The sequence below is a fragment of the Mus musculus genome, chromosome 17 (genome assembly GCF_000001635.26).
Source record: "Mus musculus strain C57BL/6J chromosome 17, GRCm38.p6 C57BL/6J".
NCBI lineage: Eukaryota > Metazoa > Chordata > Mammalia > Rodentia > Muridae > Mus > Mus musculus.
The window spans coordinates 26253099-26277427 of NC_000083.6; the positions used below are offsets into that span (position 1 = coordinate 26253099).

The 24329-nt window shown below is 41.5% G+C and overlaps 1 protein-coding gene and 1 pseudogene across 5 annotated transcripts in view; both read left to right on the plus strand.

The window, feature by feature from the left end:
• Luc7l (Luc7-like) overlaps positions 1-24329 on the plus strand; it is a 32612-nt gene that overhangs the window by 200 nt on the left and 8083 nt on the right. For 2 of the 5 annotated variants that reach the window (NR_037905.1, XM_017317615.1), the window contains exons 2-7: positions 876-946; positions 1933-2027; positions 4828-4926; positions 13185-13295; positions 14117-14260; positions 22576-22752. Coding sequence is in view for 3 of the 5 variants with exons in the window: in XM_017317615.1 (XP_017173104.1) it covers positions 4831-4926; positions 13185-13295; positions 14117-14260; positions 22576-22752 (528 nt within the window). In the remaining 2 variants the exon portion in view is untranslated. Of the gene's footprint in view, positions 1-875; positions 2028-4827; positions 4927-13184; positions 13296-14116; positions 14261-22575; positions 22753-24329 lie in introns of all 5 variants that reach the window. The other 3 variants (NM_028190.3, NM_025881.3, NR_037906.1) reach the window with 2 other exon arrangements.
• Gm16580 (predicted gene 16580) lies at positions 16239-17283 on the plus strand (annotated as a pseudogene).

Consider the following 24329-nt stretch of genomic DNA (forward strand, 5'->3'; position numbering starts at 1 on the left):
TGAGCGGTGGCCCAGGCTCTGGGCGGGGTGGGAGCAAGGCGAGGCCGCCTGGAAGCCTGAGGTGAGGGCCGTGACAGCGTGCGTCTGCGCGGGGCGCCATTTTTCTCCCCTGCTTGCTGACCCCAGGCTCGGGGCCTTTGTCTGATCTGCTTGGCCTGCGAGTCTCTCGCAGCCGCCGCGTTCTACTGGTCCGGGCTGCCTCCTTCCTGAGAGTCCGATCCGACGGTGGGGCTCTGTCCCCTTCTCGTTTTCCGTCATGCGAGTTCCTCTTGGTCGGCACGGCGGCTCGGCGCCGCCGGGCAAACTGGAGCGTCGGCGAAGGGCTGGAACCAGCGCGGGCTCCGGGGTGCTGGCTGCCGGGTGGCGGAATTTCTCTGATACTCTTCGGAGGAGAGGCGATCCCCGAAGGAGCTGGACGGGTTTCGAAAACCCGGGCGTTCTTGCTCCATACGGTTACACGGGGAGCCGCAAATGAGCATTTCTAACGTGGGTTCCCTCCGCGTACTTTTCTAGTCTTCCCTCCCTTCATTCCCCTGCCTCACAGATTAGCCTCGGTTTAGTCACCTCTCGGCATTCATTAGGTAGTTGGTTCAGTAAGGAGGCGTGCAAGATCATGGTGGTGTCTCAGGAAAAAGCAGTTGCATCCTAGCAAAGCTAGATCCCTGCTGTGGTTTGTGTTTTCATTTTTACTAAAGTAATAAAGTTGTAATTTCACACTGGCACATTTCACAGGGCTGTGCAGATTCTTTGCACCATTTCATAGGTCAATACGTGCTTTTAGCTTTCTTTGTATGTTGAGTTGCTTTTGAATTGCTTCCCATATTTTTATTTCATACAAACTGAACAATTGTGGCCCCTCTATTTTATTTATAAAGGTTCAGTGTATCTTTGCCTGCCTACATCAATCTGCAAGGGAGTTGCAGAAAAGCCTCATGTTCATCGAGCCGTGAGTCACAACCAATTTCTAAGCTGTTATAACAAAAAAGTGTTTGCTTTTTTCCCACAAGTAACTTTAAAAGTGTAGTTTAGAAAGAAAACATTTTCAGTAAAAAGACACGACATTAATCCTGGATGCTTGCCAATCCTGAAGTATATTCTCCCTGACTATTACACAGCACTGTGTCCTGTACACAGATAGCCTTAGAATTTGTCACATACCACTTTGCCTTTACTTTTATGTATCATTCCCCGACTTCCTTACTGCAGGTGTGGGCAAGAAAACTTTTCCTTTAAAACTTTTCAACAGCGGGCATAAAATTCTGCAGCTGAGTTCTTGAAGATTGCAGATGGGTACAGTATGTGTTGGAGTTCACAGTGTGTATTGACTAACCTGATTCCTTTTTGCTTTCTTTGGTATTGTCTTGTTAAAAGTGACTCCCAGGTGCCAACTTTCCTTTTTGAGGGTGGGGATGAAAGGGGAAGAAGAAGAAGAAAAGGTCTAGAGATATTTAAGTCAGTGATAGAGCTTGAAACCGTTCTTCCTCTTGTAGTTTTTTTTCATAAAATACTGCCTATTAATTTGATTCTAACAAGAAAATCAGATTATTGAATAGCTTTGGTTGGTGGAGATTGGCAGCTGTAATGATCCGCAGTGGATTCATGGCACTCATTACACCCAGTCTTGATGGGTCATTTGCCCACATGTAAATTTGGGTGGATGCCTTCTGGTGCTCACTCCTACTTCTGACTCTGTTCTGCGAATTAACGGTGGAGTTAGATGTGGTTCAGTGTGCTTCTTCATAAAAAACTTAGCTTAAAAACTATTTGTATTTTATTCCAATTGTAAATATCTTTAGCTCAGTTTCTTAGTGTATATGATGGGAAGAATACAGAAACACTAGTCTGCAAATCGTCCAGGTGTATTAATTTTGCCAGATAGCCTTGTGTAGTGAATGAGATAATACTTTATTTAAAACCACAAATGAATTTCAGGAGATGAAACCAGACAGAGGGTCAAGTTTACAGATGACCGTGTCTGCAAGAGTCACCTTCTGGACTGCTGCCCCCATGACATCCTTGCTGGGACGGTAGGTGCATTCCAGACCTTTGTGATTAGATTACTTAGAAGGAGTGCTACAGTAGATGTTTTTATATATATAATAAAATACTGCATATATGTGTATGTATGTATGTATATATATATATATGTATATGTATGTATATGTATGTGTGTGTATGTATGTATATATATATATATATATTGAACCCAAGAGAGAGATTTTGTCTTTAAAAAATTAGCAGCACTTGGGAGGCGGAGGCAGGCGGATTTCTGTGTTCGAGGCCAGCCTGGTCTACAGAGTGAGTTCCAGGTCAGCCAGGGTTACACAGAGAAACCCTGTCTCAAAACATCAAAAAAAAAAAAAAAAAAAAAAAAAAAATCCATGATGGGTGCTGGAGAGGCGGCTCAGTGGTTAGAACACTTGTTGCTCTTGCAGAGGACCCACGTGTTGGCTTACAAATATCTATAACTCCAGTTCTAGGGCATCTAATACTTTTGTATGTTCCACAACTACATTCATTCATGTGAACATACCCAGACACCGGAATATACGTAATTTAAAAATTATAAAATTAAGCCTTAAAATTAAATAATGTAATGTTTGAAAATAGAGTGTTAGGACTCACACAGCAACTCAAAACTGTCTTAACTCTACCCAGACATGTACATGGTACACAGACATACATTCAAGCAAAATATCTATATACATAAAAATGTAAAAAAAATTACAGAAGGAGCAATGCTCATCTTTTATCTTTTAAAAAATAGTTGAGTATTTCATACACTCATACAAGGTATTCTACTCTTATCCATCTCTCCACACTCAGGGGATTTGACTTTGAGGGTCTCATGGGACACATGGAGTGGGAGTTGTAGGGGGAGAGAATGTTTTTTAGGTAGAATTCTATTTTCCTTTACCATGTAAAGTCTGTTGCTCTTCAAATTATAGATTGTTGGTAAGTGCTTGGGTTGTGAAACAGTTCATTGAAATCCATTAAGCAATCGGGTTGTTTTGAAAATTTTGCTGATCTTATTTAATTTCAAGTTGAATTTATATTAGACCTTACTAATAGTATATTTACATAAATGTATACATATATGTATATACATACAAACACATAATTTTGGGTGTAGGCCTGAGTCCATGCAGGTGCCCACAGAGGCCAAAAGAATGCATTGGATCCTCTGGAATTGGAATTATAGGTAGTTTTTAGTCCTTCTGAGCCACCTTTTCAGCCTCTGTTTGCTCTTACCTTATTTATTATTTATACTGAGTGTGTATTTGTTGTGTGCATGTCCGTGTAGGTGCCAAGGTGTTCATGTAGATGTCAGAGGACAACTTGGAGAAAAGATTCTGTCCCCCCTATTGGATCTGGGGATTGCACTCATCATCAGGTGGCTTTTCCTGCTGAGTCATCTTATCAGCCCCTAATATAAAATAAAAATCAAATGGAGATCACATTGATTATATACTTTTATAACTCTTTCAAGAAATCTAACCAATAACTGTAGACTCTGAATAACACAGATAAATTATAGTTTTGAGGAATGTGCTTTCATTTGAAATTAAATTTAAGATTAAGCAGTGAAGAGAGTCATCTGCCATATTTCAGCCACTTAGAATGACTAAGTGTTTTGGGAAGGTCCAGTTCAAGACTTTCACAGCCATTTTGAGAAATGTACTGAGTGTATGAAAGAATGTGTGCCAAAAAACATTTCCTGGTGAATCCTGGGTTAAAACTTGTGTAGTGGTATTGTGTGTGTTCCTGTACTCATGCAGAAGCAAGAGGATAGTAGGTCTTGTCCTCTTGTCACTGATCACCCAGCCCCTTGAGACATAGTCTTTTGAGACAGTGTTTCACTATATAGCTCTGGCTGTCCTGGAACTTATTTTGTAGACCAGGCTACAAAATCCATCTGACTTGGTCTCTTACATGTTTGGATTAAAGTTGTTGACTACTTCTCCTGGCATGGAGCACCTTTGATGAGTGAAGATTTTGAGAACTGCCTAGAAAGCTGATGCAGTAACACTGTGTTCTTGTCCTTACCAGGCCCGTATCTTTTCTTCCTCTTAACCAGATGCTTGGGATAATGAAAAAATAAAAATAAAATTGACAAAGGCTAATCCTTTTTTTTCTTTGAAATTTTAAGACAGGGTCACTATGTAGTAGTCCTGGCTATCCTGGAGTTCTGTATGTATCCCAGGCTGGTCTGGAACTCAAGAGATCAGCCTGCCTCCAGAGTGCTAGGGTTAAAGGCATAGGCCGCCATTACCTGGCTAAATAGTTCTAAACAATGAAATGAGAAAAATACATATCTAGGTTATATCTCAGTTCTTTTTGTTTGTGGAATATAGTCTCATGTTGCCCATGCTGACCTTGAACTTATTATGAAGCCAAAGATGACTTGCATTCCTGACCCTCCCACTTTCCCTTCATTACCAAGTACTGCAATTACAGAAATGTGCAAATGTGCTTGCCTCCATTTCTTCTGTTGAAGACAGGGTCATATACATATGTACATATATCTCATATATATATATATGTGTGTGTGTGTGTGTGTGTGTGTGTACACATACATACATACATACATACATACATACATACATACAGGCCAGGTTGGACTTGAACTTGGTATCCCTTTGCTGCTCAGCCTCCAGACCATTGAGATTATCAGCACACGCCATTACACTTGGTCCATTTCTTCATTTACTCTCTATAAAACTGTATTGCTTATTTCAGTGAAAGTTGAAACACTAAGTCATATTAATTACATGCTTTCTAAAATGGATAGGTGCTAATGTATAGTTTTTTTTTTTTTCTCCACAGCGCATGGATTTAGGAGAATGTACCAAAATCCACGACTTGGCTCTTCGAGCAGATTATGAAATTGCAAGTAAAGAAAGAGACCTGTTTTTTGAATTAGATGTAAGATTTGTTTTTTTATTTGATTTATCAGTGCTGCAAAGTATTAGTTGCTATTGAGAGTAATGTGATGTTTGTAAGTTACAAAGCAAAATACTTTGTACATCTTAACCAACCACCTTAAAGTTCTAATACACAACGGGTGGTTCTCAACCTGTTGCTGTATTGAGTTTTATTTCCTAGTTTGCTTTTTTTGTGCCTGACTCATATAGTCCATGTGGTAGCACTTGTTATGTAGTCAATTACAATCTTGAACTCTTAATCCTCTTCCCACTGTGTGGTGAAATTACACCCATTTGCCATCATGATAGATTTATATACTGCTGGCAATTGAACTCAGAGCCTCATGCATGTTGGACAGCATTCTACCAATCAAACTATATTCCTAGCTCCTGGAAATTTTTAGCAAAGAGACTCTTAAGATACTAGGAGCTCAAAAAGTCACTTTCAGGACTGTATCTCTTGGGTATACTAAACTAAAATGACAGTATACTTATTCATTCATTTATTTATTTATTTTGTTTTTTTGAGACAGGGTTTCTTTGTATAGCCCTGGCTGTCCTGGAACTCACTTTGTAGACGAGACTGGCCTTGAACTCAGAAATCCTCCTGCCTCTGCCTCTGGAGTGCTGGGATTAAAGGTGTGCGCCATCACGCCTGGCAGACAGCCAGTTTTAAGCCACCCAGTGTGTGTGTGTGTGTGTGTGTGTGTGTGTGTGTGTGTGTTGAGAATTGAGCCTGAAGAGAAACAGGTGCTCTTAACTAATGACCCCTACTTGTTTGTTTTTTGGGGTTTTTTTGATACAAAGCCCTCACATTGTCAGCTCAGGCTGGCTGATATTTACTGTTTTCCAGTTTTCCAGCTTGTCTTTTATGAGCCTCTTGCCTCAGCCTCGTGAGCTACTGTTTTGCTCAATGCCTTTTTAAAGTAGCCTGGTTAATGATGCAGAAGATCTTATGAAAATATTGGAACATATGTAGTGATTAATATATTATGAAGAGTATGGAGTTCATGATCTACACACAGTATTAAAAACTGTCTCAAGCAACTAAAAAAAAATAAATAACAAATTGTATCTCCCCAAAATTTTTAGTCTTAATTTTTTGTTTCATTTTATTTCTAGCCAGGGTTTCACTATATAATTTTGTTTTGCCTGGAACTCATTATATAGACCCTGGCTGATTAGTTCACTGAGTTCACCTACTTCTACCTCCTGAATGCCAGTTTCTATTTTTATTTTTATTAATGTAGATGCTTTTTAGGTATATACATTTGACTGTAGATACTGTCAGAAGCCACAAAAGATGATAGAATTGTGAGCCACCTGACATGGGTGCCAGGAACTGAACTCTAGATCTCTACAAGAGTAGTATACATTCTTTTTTTTGTTTTAAAGACTTATTTATTTATTATATGTAAGTACACTGTAGCTGTCTTCAGACACTCCAGAAGAGGGCATCAGATTTTGTTACGGAAAGTTGTGAGCCACCATGTGGTTGCTGGGATTTGAACTCAGGATCTTTTGAAGAGCAGTTGGCGCTCTTAACCACTGAGCCATCTCTCCAGCCCAGTAGTATACATTCTTAACTGCTGAGTTATTTCTAGTCCCCCTGTTTTGTTACCTTGAGATGTTATAAATATAAATAGATGTTGCCTTAGATAGCGTTTCCATTACTGTGAAGAGACACCAAGACCAATGAGCCTTGTTTAATGGACAACAATTACTTTCGGCTGGCTTACCTTTTCAGGGGCTTAGTTCATTGACATTATGGCAGGAAGCATGGTAGCATCCAGGCACGCATGGTGATGTAGGAGCTGAGTTTTCCATCTTGCTCGTTAAGGCAAGGGAACTCAGAGAAGACTGGCTTCCTGGTAGCTAGGAGGAGGGTCCCAAAGCTCACCTCACCCACAATGTGACATACTTTCTCCAACAAGGCCATACCTCCTAATAGTGCCACTCCCTGGACCAAGCATATTCAAACCACACACATACATTTTCTGTTGCTGGCACTTAGCATGTAGAGCCCTCCTCCCAATCCCTTGGATACATTGATATATTTATCTGTATAAGAATTCAAAGTGGGTAGTCAGACATTTTATCTGTGTAAGAGTTTGGAGTGGGATGAGGTGGTGCAAGCCCTTAATCCCAGCACTCAGGCAAAATCAGGCCAGCCAAGATTACACAGGGAAGACTTGTCTTGGGGAAAAAAATAATGGAATCAAGGAGGCTGGCAGAATGGATTAACAGGGTTTCCTGTCAGGTCTGACAATTTGACATTAAGCCCTGGTGCCTACATTGTGGACAGAGAAAACCCCCTCAAGATATCTTTTGACCTCCACATGTGGTATATGTGCTCCCTACAACACACAAACACAAAACTAAAAATGTGTATTGGCACATGAAAGATTCCCACATACATGGATAAGAGAAATCGGGTAATGTTACCCAACAGGGCCTATTTTCCATTGTAAGATGTATAGTGTTTTGACTAGTTGAGATATTCTATTTAGAGATTTGGTAAGAGAATAGAGCTGAAGTATTTGTAGTATTTCAATTAAGTGTATCCTAGTTAATAGTTGTGTTAGTTCATTTTTTATGATGATTTCACATTGTAAATATACATGTTAGATAATCTTTTTGTTTTTCAGTTATACCTCAATATTGACCTGCATAAAAATCCTTTAAACTAAGACACATTTTTTGTAATATGTACATGAATGGTCTACTTTCTTTATATATATATAACAATCCTGTCTTCCTCTCTCTTTTTCACTTTTTAGCTCAGCAGTTGTTTTTTTTGTTTTTGTTTTGAAATTTATTTTGGGGCTCAGAGACATGGTTGTTCTAGAGGACCTGACTTTTTTTTACCAGCACTCACAGGGTGACCCACAACTGTTTTTAACACCAACACAGAGTCGGAGGGGGGGGAATCTCATATTCATTGGCTTTTGACAGCATTGCACACATGGTGTACGTACGTACATGCAGGCAGAACAATGTAAAAATTATTTTTAATTTAGTTTTGAGGTAGGTAGGTGTGTGCTACTACCCCAAGATTCCCCGACATCCTATTTTGAGACTGGGTCTCTTTACATAACATAGTCCTGGCTCTCCTGGAACTGTCTTAAGTAGACCAGGCTGTCCTCAAACTCACAGAAACCCACATGCTTTTCCTTCTGAGTGCTGCGGTTAAAGGCATGTACCACCACCACTCTTGGCCACACCAAGGTTGTGAGTTTTTTTGTTGTTGTTTTTTTTTAATGTGCATGGGTTTTTTGCCTACATGTGTGTCTGAGAGTGTCAGGTCTCAAACAGGGTAGCCTCAAGCATGAGGACCCAAGTTGAACTTTAGAATCTGTTACAGTTCCTCCAATTCCTTTTCCCTAAATGTGGTATTTAGACTAAAGCCAGCATTCCCTCAGGAGCTTGAAGACAGTTCCTTTTGCTTAAAGGTACCACCTTATCTCCTTATCTTTAGCAAAGGGACCTGTGGCTGTTTCATTAATATATGACTAGTGCCTATTAGCTTTTCAAGGTTTATGTTAGCTTCTATGCTCCCTCAATACCAACTCATAAACCTGATCTCTGGAACTGGAGTTGTAGACAGTTGTGAGCTGCCAAGTTATGGTGCTGGGAATTGAACCTAAGTCCTTTGGAAGAACCCAGTGCTATTAACCACTGAACAATCTCCAGCCCCATATCAAGCTTTTTTAATGGGAGTGCTGGGGATTGGACTCAGATTCCCATACTTATCCTGGACATCTCCCCAACCTCTTATTTATATATTTATTTAAAGATTTTTATTTATTTTATGTAAATGAGTACACTGTAGCTGTTGTGAGCCTTCATGTGGTTGTTGGGAATTGAATTTAGGATTTCTGCTCACTCCAGTCAACCCCACTCTCTCAGTCTCTGCTCGATCTGGCCTAAAGATTTATTTATTATAAATAAGTACACTATAGCTGTCTTCAGATGTACCAGAAGAGGGCGTCAGATCTTATTATAGGTGGTTGTGAGCCACCTTGTGGTTGCTGGGATGTGAACTCAGGACCTTGAGAAAAGCAGTCAGTGCTCTTACCCTCTGAGCCATCTTGCCAAACTTTTTTTGGGCGGGGTGGGGGGCCGTCCAGACAGGGTTTCTCTGTATAGCCCTGGCTGTCCTGGAACTTTGTAGACCAGGCTGGCCACCAACTCAGAAATCCGCCTGCCTTTGCCTCCCGAGTGCTGGGATTAAAGGCGTGCGCCACCACACCCTGCTCCCCAAACTCTTTTGCATTGGTTTTTTAATGAAGAGTTACTAAGTAGCTCAGTTCAGCATCAAGTTCAAAATCTTGCCTCAGTGATAGGCATGTACCACCAAGTAGGCTCCTTGAGTAGATATATGACTTTAGGAACTGGTCTTTTTATCAATGTAAGGTGGTGATATCCGAAAGAACTGTTAAAACTTATTCAGCATGGTCTAGAGGTGGAGAGCATGCTTAGTGGTAGAGTATTTGCCTAGCTGTGGAAGGTCCTGGGGAATGTCCTCTCCGGCACCTTCAAAAGAAATGCGGAAGGAAGAGTGAGAAGGATGAGAGGAAATTTCTCAAAAGAAATACTTGTGTGTTAGTGTGAGAAGTATGAGACTGCATGAGGTTTATGATGAGGTCATTTGGAATTAGTGAAGTAGCAAAAACTAAAGCATTTATTTATAGAAGGGATTAAAGCCTTTTCTGTTTAAGAATGGTTTAATGGGTCTGGAGAGATGTCTTGGTTAGAGCACATACTTCTCTTGCAGAAGACTGGAGCTTGGTATCACAATAATGTAGGGTGGCTCACAACTGCCTGTAACTCCATCTCCAGGGGATCTATTGCTCTCCTCTGGATTTCTGTACTCATGTGCATATCCACATACAGACATGAACATATATACATAATTAGAAAATTATGTTTACTGTACTGATGTAGAGCATAGAATTTGGATATGATGTGAATTGGGGATAATCTCAATGGTAGAGTCCTGCCCTCCAGCTCAAACCCTTGCCCAAATTATCTACAGTAACATGAACAGTACAGACACAAAGCACTTTAATTATTTGTTGTCTGTATGTGGGTATGTATATTATGAGTTTTGGCTGTAAAGACCAGAGACATCAGATCCCCTTGGAGTTGGAGTTACATGCAGTTGTGAGTCACCTGACAAACTTGGGTCCTCTTTAAGAGCAGAATTGGTTTTTAAACACTGAGCCATCAGTCCCTAAAGCACTTTTTGGGTTCTCTTTTAGTGGTCATGTATTTATTTCTAAATTGAGGAATTCATACTTTGTCTATAAAACTGCAGACCTTCCTTTCCTCTGGAGACAGCCAAAGTGCCAGGTTAATATTACTGCTGGAAACATAGCTTGGTTGATCTCCTTTTTAGCCATATTTCAGAGTAGTTCTCAGAGGGAAATATCATAATGTGAGACTATGCTGACCAAAGGTGGGGGGTGGGGGTGGGGGTGGGGTGGGATAGGTGTTACATTTATAGAAAATTTCTAGAATGATGAAACAGGTAGAGTCAAGCATTTTGCATATAAGTGGTTTTTACTATAAGTCCCCCCATTTATTTATGTTTGCTTGTTTAGTTTTGGTTGTTATTTGATATAAGGTCTTGCAATGTAACCTTGGCTGCCCTGAATCTTACTGTGTAGACTAGGCTGCTCTTGAGCTCACAGATTTGCCAGTGTTTATCTCCTGATAAATGCCCCAGCTTATCTTTTAAAAAGTTTACATCCACCCTCCCTACCCGTTTTCTTTTATCTTTTGTTTTGCTTTCTAGGATACAGTGAGTCTCATGTAGCCAAGGCTAATTTCAAGCTTTGTAGCTATGGTTTGACTCTCTCTCCCAAGATTACAGACATTGCCTAAAGTCAAGTAGATACTTTTTGTAAAAATACTATAGCTTAGAGTGTTTACCTATAATCCCAGCACTCAGGAGGCGAAGGAAGATGTTTATTGTTTAGTAAGGCTGGCATAGCAAAGTTCAGAGCTAGCCAGGTCACAGTAATCTTGTTTTCTGTTTTCCCCCAAAACACAAGTTACCTGGTTTTCGGGCAGGGTTGAATATGCCAAGGTGCTCTTAGGAATTGGTGTCATTGTACCACCCCATAGGACCATTGTAGACATAAGTGGTCAATTGTGATTAGAACCTGAGTTTTACACTTAACTTTTTTTAGTCTTTAAATTTGCTGCCCTTATTTAGCCAAGCTACATTGGAAGCACTTTTAAAGGAGAGAAAGGGGCAGCAAAATGGAGTGCATTTTAAAGAATGTGTCTGTTGGAAGACACTCCATGATTTGACACATGCTGTTCTTGTGCTCTGTGTTAGCGTTTAGGTTTTAGACATTTGAGTCCATTGCCAATGGACCAAGAGTCTGCTTATGATAAAGGCATGGCTCTGTATGGCTCCTGGGTGAGTTGTTGATCTGCTCTAGGTGCACAGTGTAGTGAGTATAGTGTAGGTGAGTATAGTAGTGACTTGAGTGAGCGTGGTGGGAACCTCAGGATCCTGTATTGGGAGCTGTTACTCTGGGTAAGGTGACCAGTTCTTCATCTTTCCAGAAGTACAGCTTACAAGTATCTTAATAAAATAGGTCAGATCTTCTCTTTCTTTGCCCATCTACCTTCTCCTTCTCTCTCCCCCCTTCCTGTTTTGACACAGGTTTCTCTATGTAGCCCTGGCTGCCCTGGAACTGGCTCTGTAGACCAGGCTGGCCTAGAATTCTGCCTACCTCCGCCTGCTGGGATTAAAGGTGTGCATTACCACTGCCCAGCTGCCTCTAACTATTCTGTAAGAGTCCTAGGAAACAGATTCAGTCTTAATACTTTCATACTTTCTCAGCAAAGTCCTCTTTATGTTAGACTATAACCCCAAATTGGCCTCTTAATTCATAATAATCTTCTTGCCTCAGCCTTCTGTGTGCCTGTGGGACCAGATAACAAGCTTGGCTGTTTTTCAATAGGTGTTATCTACTTGTGGGACTTTTGTTGTTTGCTTTGTTTGTTTGTTTGTTTGTTTATTTATTATATGTAAAGCACACTGTAGCTGTCTTCAGACACTGTCCAGAAGAGGGAGTCAGATCTTGTTATGGATGGTTGTGAGCCACCATGTGGTTGCTGGGATTTGAACTCGGGACCTTCAGAAGAGCAGTCGGGTACTCTTACCAACTGAGCCATCTCACCAGCCCGCTTTTATTTTTTTATTTTATTATTTATTATATACTTTTAAATATTTTTATTTTTACATTTATTTGCTTGTATACACACACACACACACAAGTTTGTAGAAATTGGTTCTCTCTTTCCATCATGTGGGTTCCAAGGACTGAACTTAGATTAATCAGGCTTGGTGTCCAGTACCTTTACCCATTAAGTTATCTTTCCAGCTCCTCACCTTGTTATTTGAGACGGTGTCTCTCATTAGCTTGGGATGTACCAAGGCTGGTTGGTTGGGAAGCCTAGGAGATCCACCTGTTTCCACCTGTTCAGTGCTAGAATGATAAAGGTTTTCTTTTTCTGCTATGTGCATACTTTTGAGGGATTGAATTCAGGTGCTAAAGTTTGCATGGCTAACACTTGACCAGCCAAGCAATTTCCTTAGTTCACTTGGTAATGTTACAGAGAGTTAGAGATCCTTCTATAAGTTTGGAAATAAGTAAATCAGCTATTTGGTTTGACAAAACAATCACAATAAATTGGTAAGCAGAATATCAGCTCATGCTGTCACTACAAATACCAGTAGCAGGGATAGGAATTGTAATTACTTTTTATGAGATCTCATATGTAACCCTGGCTGGCCAGAAATTACAAAGATGTGCCCACCTAATAATGTATATAGGGAATTTCAGGCCCACAAATGTTATACATGACCCTATCTCAAAACGATAACAACCAAACAAAGAAATAGAGGCTTGTTCCTGTTACACACATAGGTGGTAAGACTATGGAGTGTTGGCAGAATATGGTGTGCACACCTTTCATCCAGCACTCTGGAGGCTAAGGCAAGAAGACTGTGAGTTCAAGGCCAGTCTGGAATACATACCAAATGTTGGGCCAGCCTTGTCTATGAGACTTTGTCAGAGGAAGGTAGTCTGGAGATGTAATTTAGTAGAGTGCTTTCCTAGCATATTCATGGTCTTGGGTTTCATCTTCAGCACTCCTCTTCTCAAATAAAAGCCATACAATGACAAAAAAAGCCTATGTAGTATTGATCATAACTCTCTGCTTTTCCCAAACTAGGCTATGGATCACTTAGAGTCCTTCATTGCAGAGTGTGATCGGAGAACCGAACTTGCCAAAAAGCGGCTGGCTGAAACACAGGAGGAAATCAGTGCAGAAGTTTCGGCTAAGGTATATTAAGTAACTGCTATAACTCATTTTTTCTCTTACCCTCACACTGGGTGAGGATTCTGGATAGATGGTGCTTTCCGTCTTGACTGTTTTCATTGGAGACAGGGTCTGTGACCAAGCATTTGTGTGTCACAGGAACCTGTATGCCTCCCTGCCTGCCTTTCTTTTATTCTTTTTGTGACAAGGGCTAACTAAGAAGATTAGGTCAGCCTTGAGTTTACAGTGATCTGCCTGCCTCTTGAGTGCTAGGATTAAAGGCATGCAGATCTAATTAAAATTTCTTAGGCTGTACGCAGTTACTGATTAAAAAAAAAGATGCTATTGTGCTGATAAATCCTAGTAATTGGATATTTTGCTTGCAACCTTAGTTTGTATGTTAAACCTTGACATTTTACTACCTATCTCCAGAACACAAAAGATGTGTAGATAAGAGTTATCTTCTAAAGTGTCACTTTTAATATGATCTGTGTGCCATTGCAAATCAAAACCATGCAGTGGAGCATGCTGACTTACTTAGAGTCTGGTGTAATGACAGTAAGGATGTCACAGAGTGTTTTATGGTTCCAGGTGGCCTTGAACCAGCTATGTGAGAATGAGCTTGAATTCATGATACCCCAACCCCTCAACCCTAGCCTCCATCCAAATGTTTGATCATAGGCCACCAGGTACATTGCCACTGAGCTTTAAGTCTTTAGATATATGTGTGGCTGAGTCTGGATTTTAAGATGTTTGTTTATTTTCAGGGGAATAGGCCAGACATGCAGCAAGAAAAAGAGATACTTCGTTCTTTTGATATTCAGTATCTGATTCTCTATCCTCAGGCAGAAAAGGTACATGAATTAAATGAAGAAATAGGAAAACTTCTTGCTAAAGCTGAGCAGCTAGGAGCTGAAGGAAATGTGGACGAATCCCAGAAGATTCTTATGGAAGTGGAGAAAGTTCGTGCAAAGAAAAAAGAAGCAGAGGTTAGTAGTTATAGATTTTGAGACATAGTTTCTTTATATAGTCGTGGTTGTCCTAAAATTTGGCTGTGTAGACCAGGCTGGCCTTACTTACAGAGATCTGCCTGCTTCTTCTTCCCATGTGCTGATATTAAAGACTTGCACTATTATGTCTGGCTCTGTGTGTGTGTATGTGTATGCATGTGTGAGTGTATGTGTGTTTTAACGTTTTGTTTTGTTTTTCTAAGTAGGGTTTGTCACTGTAGCACTTGATGTCCTTGAATTCACACTAAACCAGGCTGGCCTCAAACTCAGATCTGCTGGCCTCTGCCTTATCGCTGGGATAAAGGCGTGCACCACCACTACTGGCTTTTTTTTTTTTTTTCTAAATTTTTTTATGCATTTTGGTATTTTGCCTACTTGTATGTGTACCATGTGCATGTGTGTATGGTTCCCCTAGGAAACTAAATGACTCTGGAACTGGAGTTAATTTTCTGGTTGTGAGCTGTCATGTGAGTGCTGGGAACCAAACTTAACTCCTGGAATAGCAGCAATCATTCTTAAACACTGAGCCATCTTTTTGATTTTGTTTTGTTTTGTGTTTTAAACATGGTTTCCCTTTATTGTGCTGGCTGATCTGTAGTATAAAATAATCCCTCTACCTGAGCTTCCCAGTTATAGGTATCAGCCATTATTCCCAGCTAAGAAATGTCTTAAGATAAGGGAAGTATTAGTAGTCAGTTACAGTGGACACATTTATGATCCCAATTTTTGGGGGAGGGGGTGGGCTAAGAGGATTAGGAATTCAAAACCAGCCTTGGCTACATAGTAAGTTTGATGCCAGTCTGGGCTGTCTACCTCAAAACAAGAAGAAAAGTGGCATTAGGGGAGTGATATTAATTTAACAAATTAGTATATTTGGGCCAATGTCAAGCCATTTCTATATTCTTTTTACTTCAAATAATATCTTTATAACTTAATGTGGTCACAAGTTTTCAGAAAAGTTAAGGTTGGGTCAGAAACTTCCAAATTATCACCTAAAGTGCCCCATTATCAGCATACCCCCAACTGGAATGGTATGTTACAATTAGTATGCCTACATTTAAACATCATTGTCAGTCCAAATGCCGTCGTTTACATTAATCATAGTATTGTATAGTCTGCGGCTTTTAGAAAGTTTATTGAAGAACCTGTATCCATCTTTTATATAGCTTACATTTGCTCCTAAAACTTTTTGATCCACCTGATTGGGGTGGGGGTGTTTGAAAGAGGAAGAACTCGGGGTGGTGGTGGCGCACACCTTTAATCCCAGCACTTGGGAGGCAGAGGCAGACGGATTTCTGAGTTTGAGGCCAGCCTGGTCTACAGAGTGAGTTCCATGATAGCCAAGGCTACACAGAAACCCTGCCTGGAAAAACAAAAACAAACAAACAAAAAACAAAAAGAAAAAAGAAAAGAAAGAGGAAGAGCGTGGCTGTCTATGACCAGGACTCCCTACCCTGTCTGTTCTCCTTCATTTCTCCGTTCCAGCTCTTTATCTATCAAAAGCCACATTCCTCTCTCTACACACACACACACACAAAACTGTTAGCACAGTGGGAGAGAGTCCACAGCTGACTCATTCTGAAGCAGTCAGCACCAGGACTGTGCTCCCTCCATATCTTAGTATTGCCTTTTGGCCAGATTGGGAGCACTGTGACCTTCCCCATGGCAGCTTGCTTTTTTTTTTTTTTTTAAGGTTTATTTATTTATTTTGAGTACACCATTGCTATTTTGAGTACACCATTGCTCTCTTCAGACCCACCAGAAGAGGGCACCAGATCCCATTACAGATGGTTGTGAGCCACCACTATGTAGTTGCTGGGAATTGAACTCAAGAACTCTGGAAGAGCAGTCATTGCTTTTAACCACTGAGCCATCTCTCTAGCCCTAACATGATACTCTTAGAGAGTCATCTTTTTGGGCAGGTATAGAAAGCAGGTATTGTGGGCTGTAGAAATGACAGTACCGGATCACCAGATATCAGGGTGGGAACCTTTATGTGAAAAATCCTGATGACGGTATTGATGATGAGCGTCTCCGGAAGGAGTTCTCTCCGTTTGGTACAATCACCAGTGCAGAAGTAACGATGGAGGGTGGGCGCAGCAAAGGGTTTGGTTTTGTATGTTTCTCATCCCCTGAAGAAGCCACTAAAGCAGTTACAGAGATGAATGGTAGAATTGTGGCCACGAAGCCACTGTATGTAGCTTTAGCTCAGCGCAAAGAAGAGCGCCAGGCTCACCTCACTAACCAGTATATGCAGAGGGTGGCAAGTGTACGAGCTGTGCCCAACCCCGTGATCAACCCCTACCAGCCAGCACCTCCTTCAGGTTACTTCATGGCAGCTATCCCACAGACTTAGAACCGTGCTGCATACTATCCTCCTAGCCAAATTGCTCAACTAAGACCAAATCCTCGCTGGACTGCTCAGGGTGCCAGACCTCATCCATTCCAGAATATGCCTGGTGCTATCCGCCCAGCTGCTCCTAGACCACCATTTAGTACAATGAGACCAGCTTCCTCACAGGTTCCACGAGTCATGTCAACACAGCGTGTTGCTAACACATCAACACAGGCAATGGGTACACGTCTTGCAGCAGCTGCTGCTGCAGCCACTCCTGCTGTCCGCACCGTTCCCCAGTATAAATATGCTGCGGGAGTCCGCAATCCCCAGCAACATCTTAATGCACAGCCACAAATTACCTGCTGTTCATGTGCAAGGTCAAGAACCTTTAACTGCTTCCATGTTGGCATCTGCGCCCCCGCAAGAGCAGAAGCAAATGTTGGGTGAACGGCTGTTTCCTCTTATCCAAGCCATGCACCCTTCTCTTGCTGGTAAAATCACTGGCATGCTGTTGGAGATTGAAAACTCAGAATTACTTTACATGCTCGAGTCTCCAGAGTCTCTCCGCTCAAAGGTTGATGAAGCTGTAGCTGTACTACAAGCCCACCAAGCGAAAGAGGCTGCCCAGAAAGCAGTAAACAGTGCCACTGGTGTTCCAACTGTCTAAATTGATCAGGGACCACGAACAGAAACTCGTGCTTCACCGAAGAAAAATATCTTAAACATCGAAAAATTTAAATATTATGAAAAAAAACATTGCAAAATATAAAATAAATAAAAAAAGGAAAGGAAACTTTGAACCTTATGTACTGAGCAAATGCCAGGTCTAGCAAACAGTGCTAGTCCTAGATTACTTGATTTAAAACAACAAAAAAAATACAAAAAAATAGTAAAATATAAAAACAAATTAATGTTTTATAGACCCTGGGAAAAGAATTTTCAGCAAAGCACAAAAATTTAAAGCATTCCTTTCTTTAATTTTGTAATTCTTTACTGTGGAATAGCTTGGGACATCAGCTCTGTTTTAAGGAGCAGAACTGATGACTGAGCAAGGAAACATAATTTGCATTATAAAATTCTTGCTTTAATAAAAATTCCTTAAACAGTAAAAAAAAAAAAAAAAAGAAATGACAGTACCATATGTCCTGCCAGCACTTAATAATTGAGAATACAGGGATACACCTTCATAGACAGTTGATTAAACTTTTTTATTTGCGGGAGCAGATTATTACCCCAGCAGTCTTCATTTCTGAAACTGATATTTAAGATAATGGTAAGCTGGGCACAGTAGCCCTTACTAGATATTCCAGTACTTGAGAGCCTGAGCCAGGAAAATCTTGCATTCCAGGCCAGCCTGACCTAAATAAATAATAAGGATATTTTTACCCCCTTCCCTTTCTCCCTCTTGCTCCAGCCCCAAGGCTATTATTTTTTAATGTATATGGGTATTTTGTTGGCTTGTCTATTTGCTTACCACGTGCCTGAAGAGGCAAGAAGAGGGCATTGGACCCTCTGGGACTGGATAGTGGTTGGAGCTAGGAGTCCAATCTGGGTTTTCTGAAAGAGCATCCAGTGCTCTTAACCACCAAGCCATTTCTCCAGCTTGAGAGGTTGGAGGGTTCCATCAGTTCATGTGTCAATTTGGGCAATAAGATACTCGCAAAAATAATTTGTAGTCTGAGAGTGATGTCTTTAATTCCAGCATTCTAGTGTAGCTGCTGTTTCAACCTGTGAGTTGTGACCCTCAAGGGGTTGTCAAACAACCTATTCACTGGGGTCACATTAAGACTATCAGAAAACATTGGTATTTACATTATGATTCATAACAGTAGTAAAATTACAGTTATGAAGTAACAACAAGACTAATTTTATGGCTGGGGGGTAACCACAGCATGAACTATATTAAAGGGTCACAGTATTAGAAAGGTTAAGAACCCTGATCTAGAGGCAGAGACAAGTTTATCTCTTTGAGTTCAAGGCCATCCAGGGACACGTAGACCATGTCTCACGGAGGCTGGGTGTCTGAGAGCACTGGCTGATCCTCTAGAGGAGGCTGGGTGTCTGAGAGCACTGGCTGATCCTCTAGAGGAGGCTGGGTGTCTGAGAGCACTGGCTGATCCTCTAGAGGATTTGTGTTCAGTTCTTAGCAACCACATGGCAGCCCATAACTGTCTGTAACTCCTAGTTCAGGGGATCCATGGCAGCAGGTATTCATCTGGACATAGGTGTGCATGCAGACAGAGTACCCATATATATAAAATAAAATAATTTTTTTTTCAAGACAGGGTTTCTCTATGTAGCTCTGGCTGTCCTGGAACTCACTCTGTAGACCAAGCTGGCCTTGAACTCAGAGATCCACCTGCCTCTGCTCCCCAAGTGCTGGGATTAAAGGTGTGCACCACCACTGCCCAGCTAATAATAGATCATTGGAAACCATAGTTAAAGGGAGAACTCAAGTTGCTCTCTAACCCTAGCTGCCATAATATAAATTTGGATCTTTTAAAATTGTTGAAGGTCTTTGGTTACTGGATATAATTCTGTTTTTTGCTTTTTTTGTTTTTGTTTTAATATTTAATACATGAGTGCTCTGTTGCATGTACAGCTGACATGTCAGAAGAGGGCATCAGATTCATTGGGAATTGAACTTGGGACCTCTGGTAGAGCAGCCAGTGCTCTCAACCTCTGAGCCATCTCACCAGTCCCCATGTTGGCTAGTTTTTTTTTTTTTTTTTTTTTTTTTTAAAGATTTATTTATTACATGTAAGTACACTGTAGCTGTCTTCAGAAACACCAGAAGAGGGCGTCAGATCTCATTACAGATGGTTGTGAGCCACCATGTGGTTGCTGGGATTTGAACTCTGGACCTTCAGAAGAGCAGTCAGGTGCTCTTACCCTCTGAGCCATCTCACCAGCCCCGTGTTGGCTAGTTTTATGTCAACTTGACACAAGCTGCACTCATTTGAGCAGAGCAAACGCCAATTGAGAAAATGCCTTCAGAAGATGAAGTTGTAAGAAGTCAAGCCTGTAAGGAAGCCTTTTCTTAGTGATTGTTGGCAGAGTAGGCCAGCCCTGGGCTGATGGTCCTGGGTTCTGTAAGAAAGCTGGCTGTGCAAGCCAGTAAGCAGCATTTCTTCATAGCTTTTGCATAGCTTCCGCCTCCAGGTCCTGGCCCTTCCTTCAGTGATAGACTATGATGTGGAAATGTAAACCAAATAAAAATAAATCAGTTTTTTTTTTTTTTGGTCTTGTTTCAAATAGCAATAGTAAGCCTAATTAAGACAAGATCTTACTCAGTTTAGTGCTATAGGCTTCCATTTTATCCACAGAGAACATTTAATGGTAGTTTCTCAATTTTTAGTGGATGTTTACATTAAATTGTTCTAAAGTGGTGACTTGTTCTTAAATACCTGCTGTCACAGGGTTTTCTAGGCCATTACCTGGAAGAATTCCTGGGTACTGGTGCGCATGGAGGCGTTCTTTCTGTTTAATTGTGTGTGTCCACAAGCATGCATGCGTGCACAGGCATGCACTTAGGCTGAGACAATTACATTTTAGGGAGTTCTAGATTATAGACTAGTATCTCTATCTCTCTCTCTCTCTCTCTCTCTCTCTCTCTCTCTCTCTCTCTCTCTCTTTCTCTCTCTCTCTCCCCCTCTCTCCTCCCTCTCTCCCCCCTCCCTCCCTCCCCCTCTCTCTGCATGTGTGTGTGTGTATATATAATACACACACACACACACACACACAGTCTTTTTAAAAAATGCTTTTTTTTTTTTCTCCCTTAGATATTTTCTTTTTTTACATTTCAAATGTTATCCCCTTTCCTAGTTTCCTCTCAGAAAATCCCCTATCCCTCCCCCTGCTCCCCAACCCCCGACTCCTGCTTCCTGGCCCTGGCATTCCCCTATACTGGGGCATAGAATTTTCCCAAGACCAAGGGCCTCTCCTCCCATTGATGGCTTAGGCCATCATCTGCTACATATGCAGCTAGAGACACAAGTCCCACCATGTGTTTTCTTTGGTTGGTGGTTTAGTCCCAGGGAGCTCTGGGGGTACTGGTTAGTTCATATTGTTGTTCCTCCTATGGAGCTGTAAACCCTTTCAGCTCCTTGGGTTCTTTCTGTAGCTCCTTCATTGTGGACCCTGTGCTCTGTCCAGTGGATGACTGTGAGCATCCGCTTCTGTGTTTGCCAGGTACTAGCAAAGCCTCGCAGGAGACAGCTATATCAGGGTCCTGTCAGCAAAATCTTGTTGGCATTTGCAATAGTGTCTGGGTTTGGTGGTTGTTTATGGGATGGATCCCAGGTAGGGCAGTCTCTAGATGGTCCTTCCTTCAGTCCCTGCTCCAAACTTTGTCTCTGTAACTCCTTCCATGGGTATTTTGTTCCCACGAATGCTTTTCTTCAATGATTTTGCAGCAGTTTTTTTTTTTTTTTTAAAGATTTATTTATTTATTATATGTAAGTACACTGTAGCTGTCTTCAGACGGGCGTCAGGTCATGTTACAGATGGTTGTGAGCCACCATGTGGTTGCTGGGATTTGAACTTCGGACCTTCGGAAGAGCAGTCGGGTGCTCTTACCCACTGAGCCATTTCACCAGCCCCTTTGCAGCAGTTTTTAACTGGAGTTCAAGTACTAGTTACAGTGTTCCTGATTTCTTTCTGTTTGATGTATTTTGCTTTGAGGCAGAATGAGAGATTTTTCTATATACATTTTTTTTTTTTTTTTGAGACAGAGTTTGTCTGTATAGCCCTGGCTGTCCTGGAACTCACTTTGTAGACCAGTCTGGCCTTGAACTCAGAAATCCACCTGCCTCTGCCTCCCGAGTGCTGGGATTAAAGGCGTGTGCCACCACCGCCCGGCTTCTATATACATTTTAGTATTCTTGGAGGATGCATCTTATGTGTTGTGTACTTTTCTCTTCAAGGAAAGTGTTGGTGATTGGGCCTTTTCACCGGAACTTTTAGACCTGCATTTGATATAGCCTGGATATTAGGACACAATTGCTACGACTGCTCTAGTTTTTGCTTACTTTTAAAATATTTATTTTAATTCTGTCTGAAGGGCTATATGCATGTGAGTGTAGGTTGCTGAAATGAACTAGAGGCATTGGATTGCCCTTGAGTTGGAGTTATTGGTAGTTGCGAGCTGCCTACCATGAGTGCTGGGAATTGATCTATTTCAGTTCTTCTGCATGAACAGTATAGATTCTTTTGCTGCTGTTCTTTTGAGATAGGGTTTTTCTGGGTAACAGCCCTGTGGCTGTCCTGGAACTCATGTTGTAGATCAGGCTGACTTCAAATTCACAAAGATTCACCAGCTTCTGCCTCCTGAGATTAAGTGTCTGTGACCACACCCTGGGAGCAGCATACAGTCTTGAGTACAATCTCTCCAGCTCAATTTTTTTTTTCAAGTTAAAAAAATATGTATTTGGGTGTTGTCTTTATTGGTGTATTTATTACTTGTGTTTAGTGTTCTCAGAAGCCAGAGAAAAGCACCAGACCTGTCACTGGTGTCACGGAGGGATGATTGTTAGTCTCCCGTGGCTGCGGGAGCCACCCTAGGTCGTCTTCAGCCCCAGGCTTTATTAGATTTTGGGATCTCTTCCCTATTCTTGTTCAGAAACATATCTTCCCTGCTGATCTCTGAGAACAGTCCTTATCTCCATGTTTGAATTGTCTTTGTTTCTTTTGATGAGACATAAATGTTTTTTGTTTGTTTGTTTGTTTTTTCATTTTTCAAGACAGCTGTGTGACTGTCCTGGAGCTCAGAGAACTACCTGCCTTTAATGTTAGTTAAAAAAAAAAAGTGAAATTGAAGTTTCCAACATAACCTAAAGCTGAACAACCCAGTTTCAGTATGTAGTAAAACGTCGCCTATGTTTCAGGTTTTGCCACTTGGACGACCTTTGCAGTGTGACAGTTCTGAAATGCCTCATCTTTATGTTTTCCCCCATAGGAAGAATATAGAAATTCCATGCCTGCATCCAGTTTTCAACAGCAAAAACTCCGTGTTTGCGAGGTTTGTTCAGCTTACCTTGGTCTCCATGACAATGACCGTCGGCTTGCAGACCACTTCGGGGGCAAGTTACACCTGGGGTTCATTCAGATCCGGGAGAAGCTTGATCAGTTGAGGGTAATGTTAATATATTTTGTTTCTGCAGAGCTCCTGGGAGTCTGGTTACTTTTAGCTTTAATTTTAAAAAGTTATCTGTATTCTTTAAGTTGGATTTGGACATGTTTCTGTGTTGTTTGTTTCTTTTTGTTTTGTTGTTTGTTTGGGTGCGAGAAGCAGGTGTGGCGGCGAGGGCCAAGTTGGTTGCTGCCTCGCCCGAGCATGCGCAGTGAGGCTGTATGCGTGGGCTGCCTGCCAGGCTGGACTGTTCCTCGAGATCCCGACCTGTCAGCCTGTCGGTGACTGACCTGAGCTCGTGCCTGGAGCGTGTGTGAATTCTGATTGGATGAGGTGGGGTGGAGCTGGATGAAGTCAGTAGGCACGAGTAGAGGAGTTTTGGGTACAGCCCTTGCCTTGAGTAGAAGCAGCTGTTTTAAGAGAAGCAGTAGTAGAAGCTAGCTGCTGTAAGTAAAGCTGCAAGAAGGAGTAGAAGAAGCAGCTGATGGGGAAGAGAGCTGTAGGGGAAAATCCCTAAGTAAAGAAGCTGCTGCGTGAACCCAAGTCAGTAGCCTCGGGCGACAAGGGCTCGAAGGACCTGTAGCATTTGGGTTTTGTTTTTTATTTTTGATTTATTTTAACTTATTTATCTTCATTTTATGTACATTGGTGTTTTGCTTATGTCTGTGTGAGATTATCGGATTCCCCGAAACTGGAGGTATAGACAGTTACGAGCTGCCATGTAGGTGGTGAGAATCGAACCATGGTCTTCTGGAAGAGAGGCTGGTGCTTTTCTTTTTTTTTTTTTTTTTTTTTTTTTTTGGTTTTTCAAAAGACAGGGTTTCTCTGTGTAGCCCTGGCTGTCCTGGAACTCACTCTGTAGACCAGGCTGGCCTCGAACTCAGAAATTCGCCTGCCTCTGCCTCCCGAGTGCTGGGATTAAAGGCGTGGCCCAAAATTGCCTGACATATTTCTGGGTTTAAAAAAAGAAAAAGTTTCATTTTATGTGTGGGAGAAGTAATTTGTCTGCATGCATATGTTTGTGTACCATATTCTTGCAGTGCCTCTGGAGGCCAGAAGAGGGCAACAGATCCCTAGGAGTTAGAGCCAGTTTTTACTCACATGTGGGCTCTAAAGTTCTAGGTCCCATGGCAGAGCAGCTTACCTGCTGAACTGTCTGTTCAGTCCCATTCTTTCCTTTGTGTTCTCACTGTCCTCTCATCCTCCCTCCCTCAGCATTATTGGTGTGTGTAGAGGTTCTTGACACATTCAAGCTAACTTAAGTTGATGCTGATTTGGTGGTAGAGGTTCTCAGAGCCTCCTGCTTCTGTTGCATATAGGATCAAGCTTGATGAATTGTGCTGATATTATCATAGCACACACCAAATCAAAAGGGAGCTGTTTTCTGGGTACCTACATCTCTACTCCCAACAGCAGGGTGCTATTGCTTTTGGTCTGAGTTAAGTTTCTTTAACTAACATTTCTTACTACAAAGCTTATGGAGAGGCTGTAGGAGGAACAGTTTATGGCTTGGTTTGAAACATTGTGATTTAAGCCCTGTGTCTTAGAAGTTCAGCCCCTTTTCTGTAATTTGTCACCAA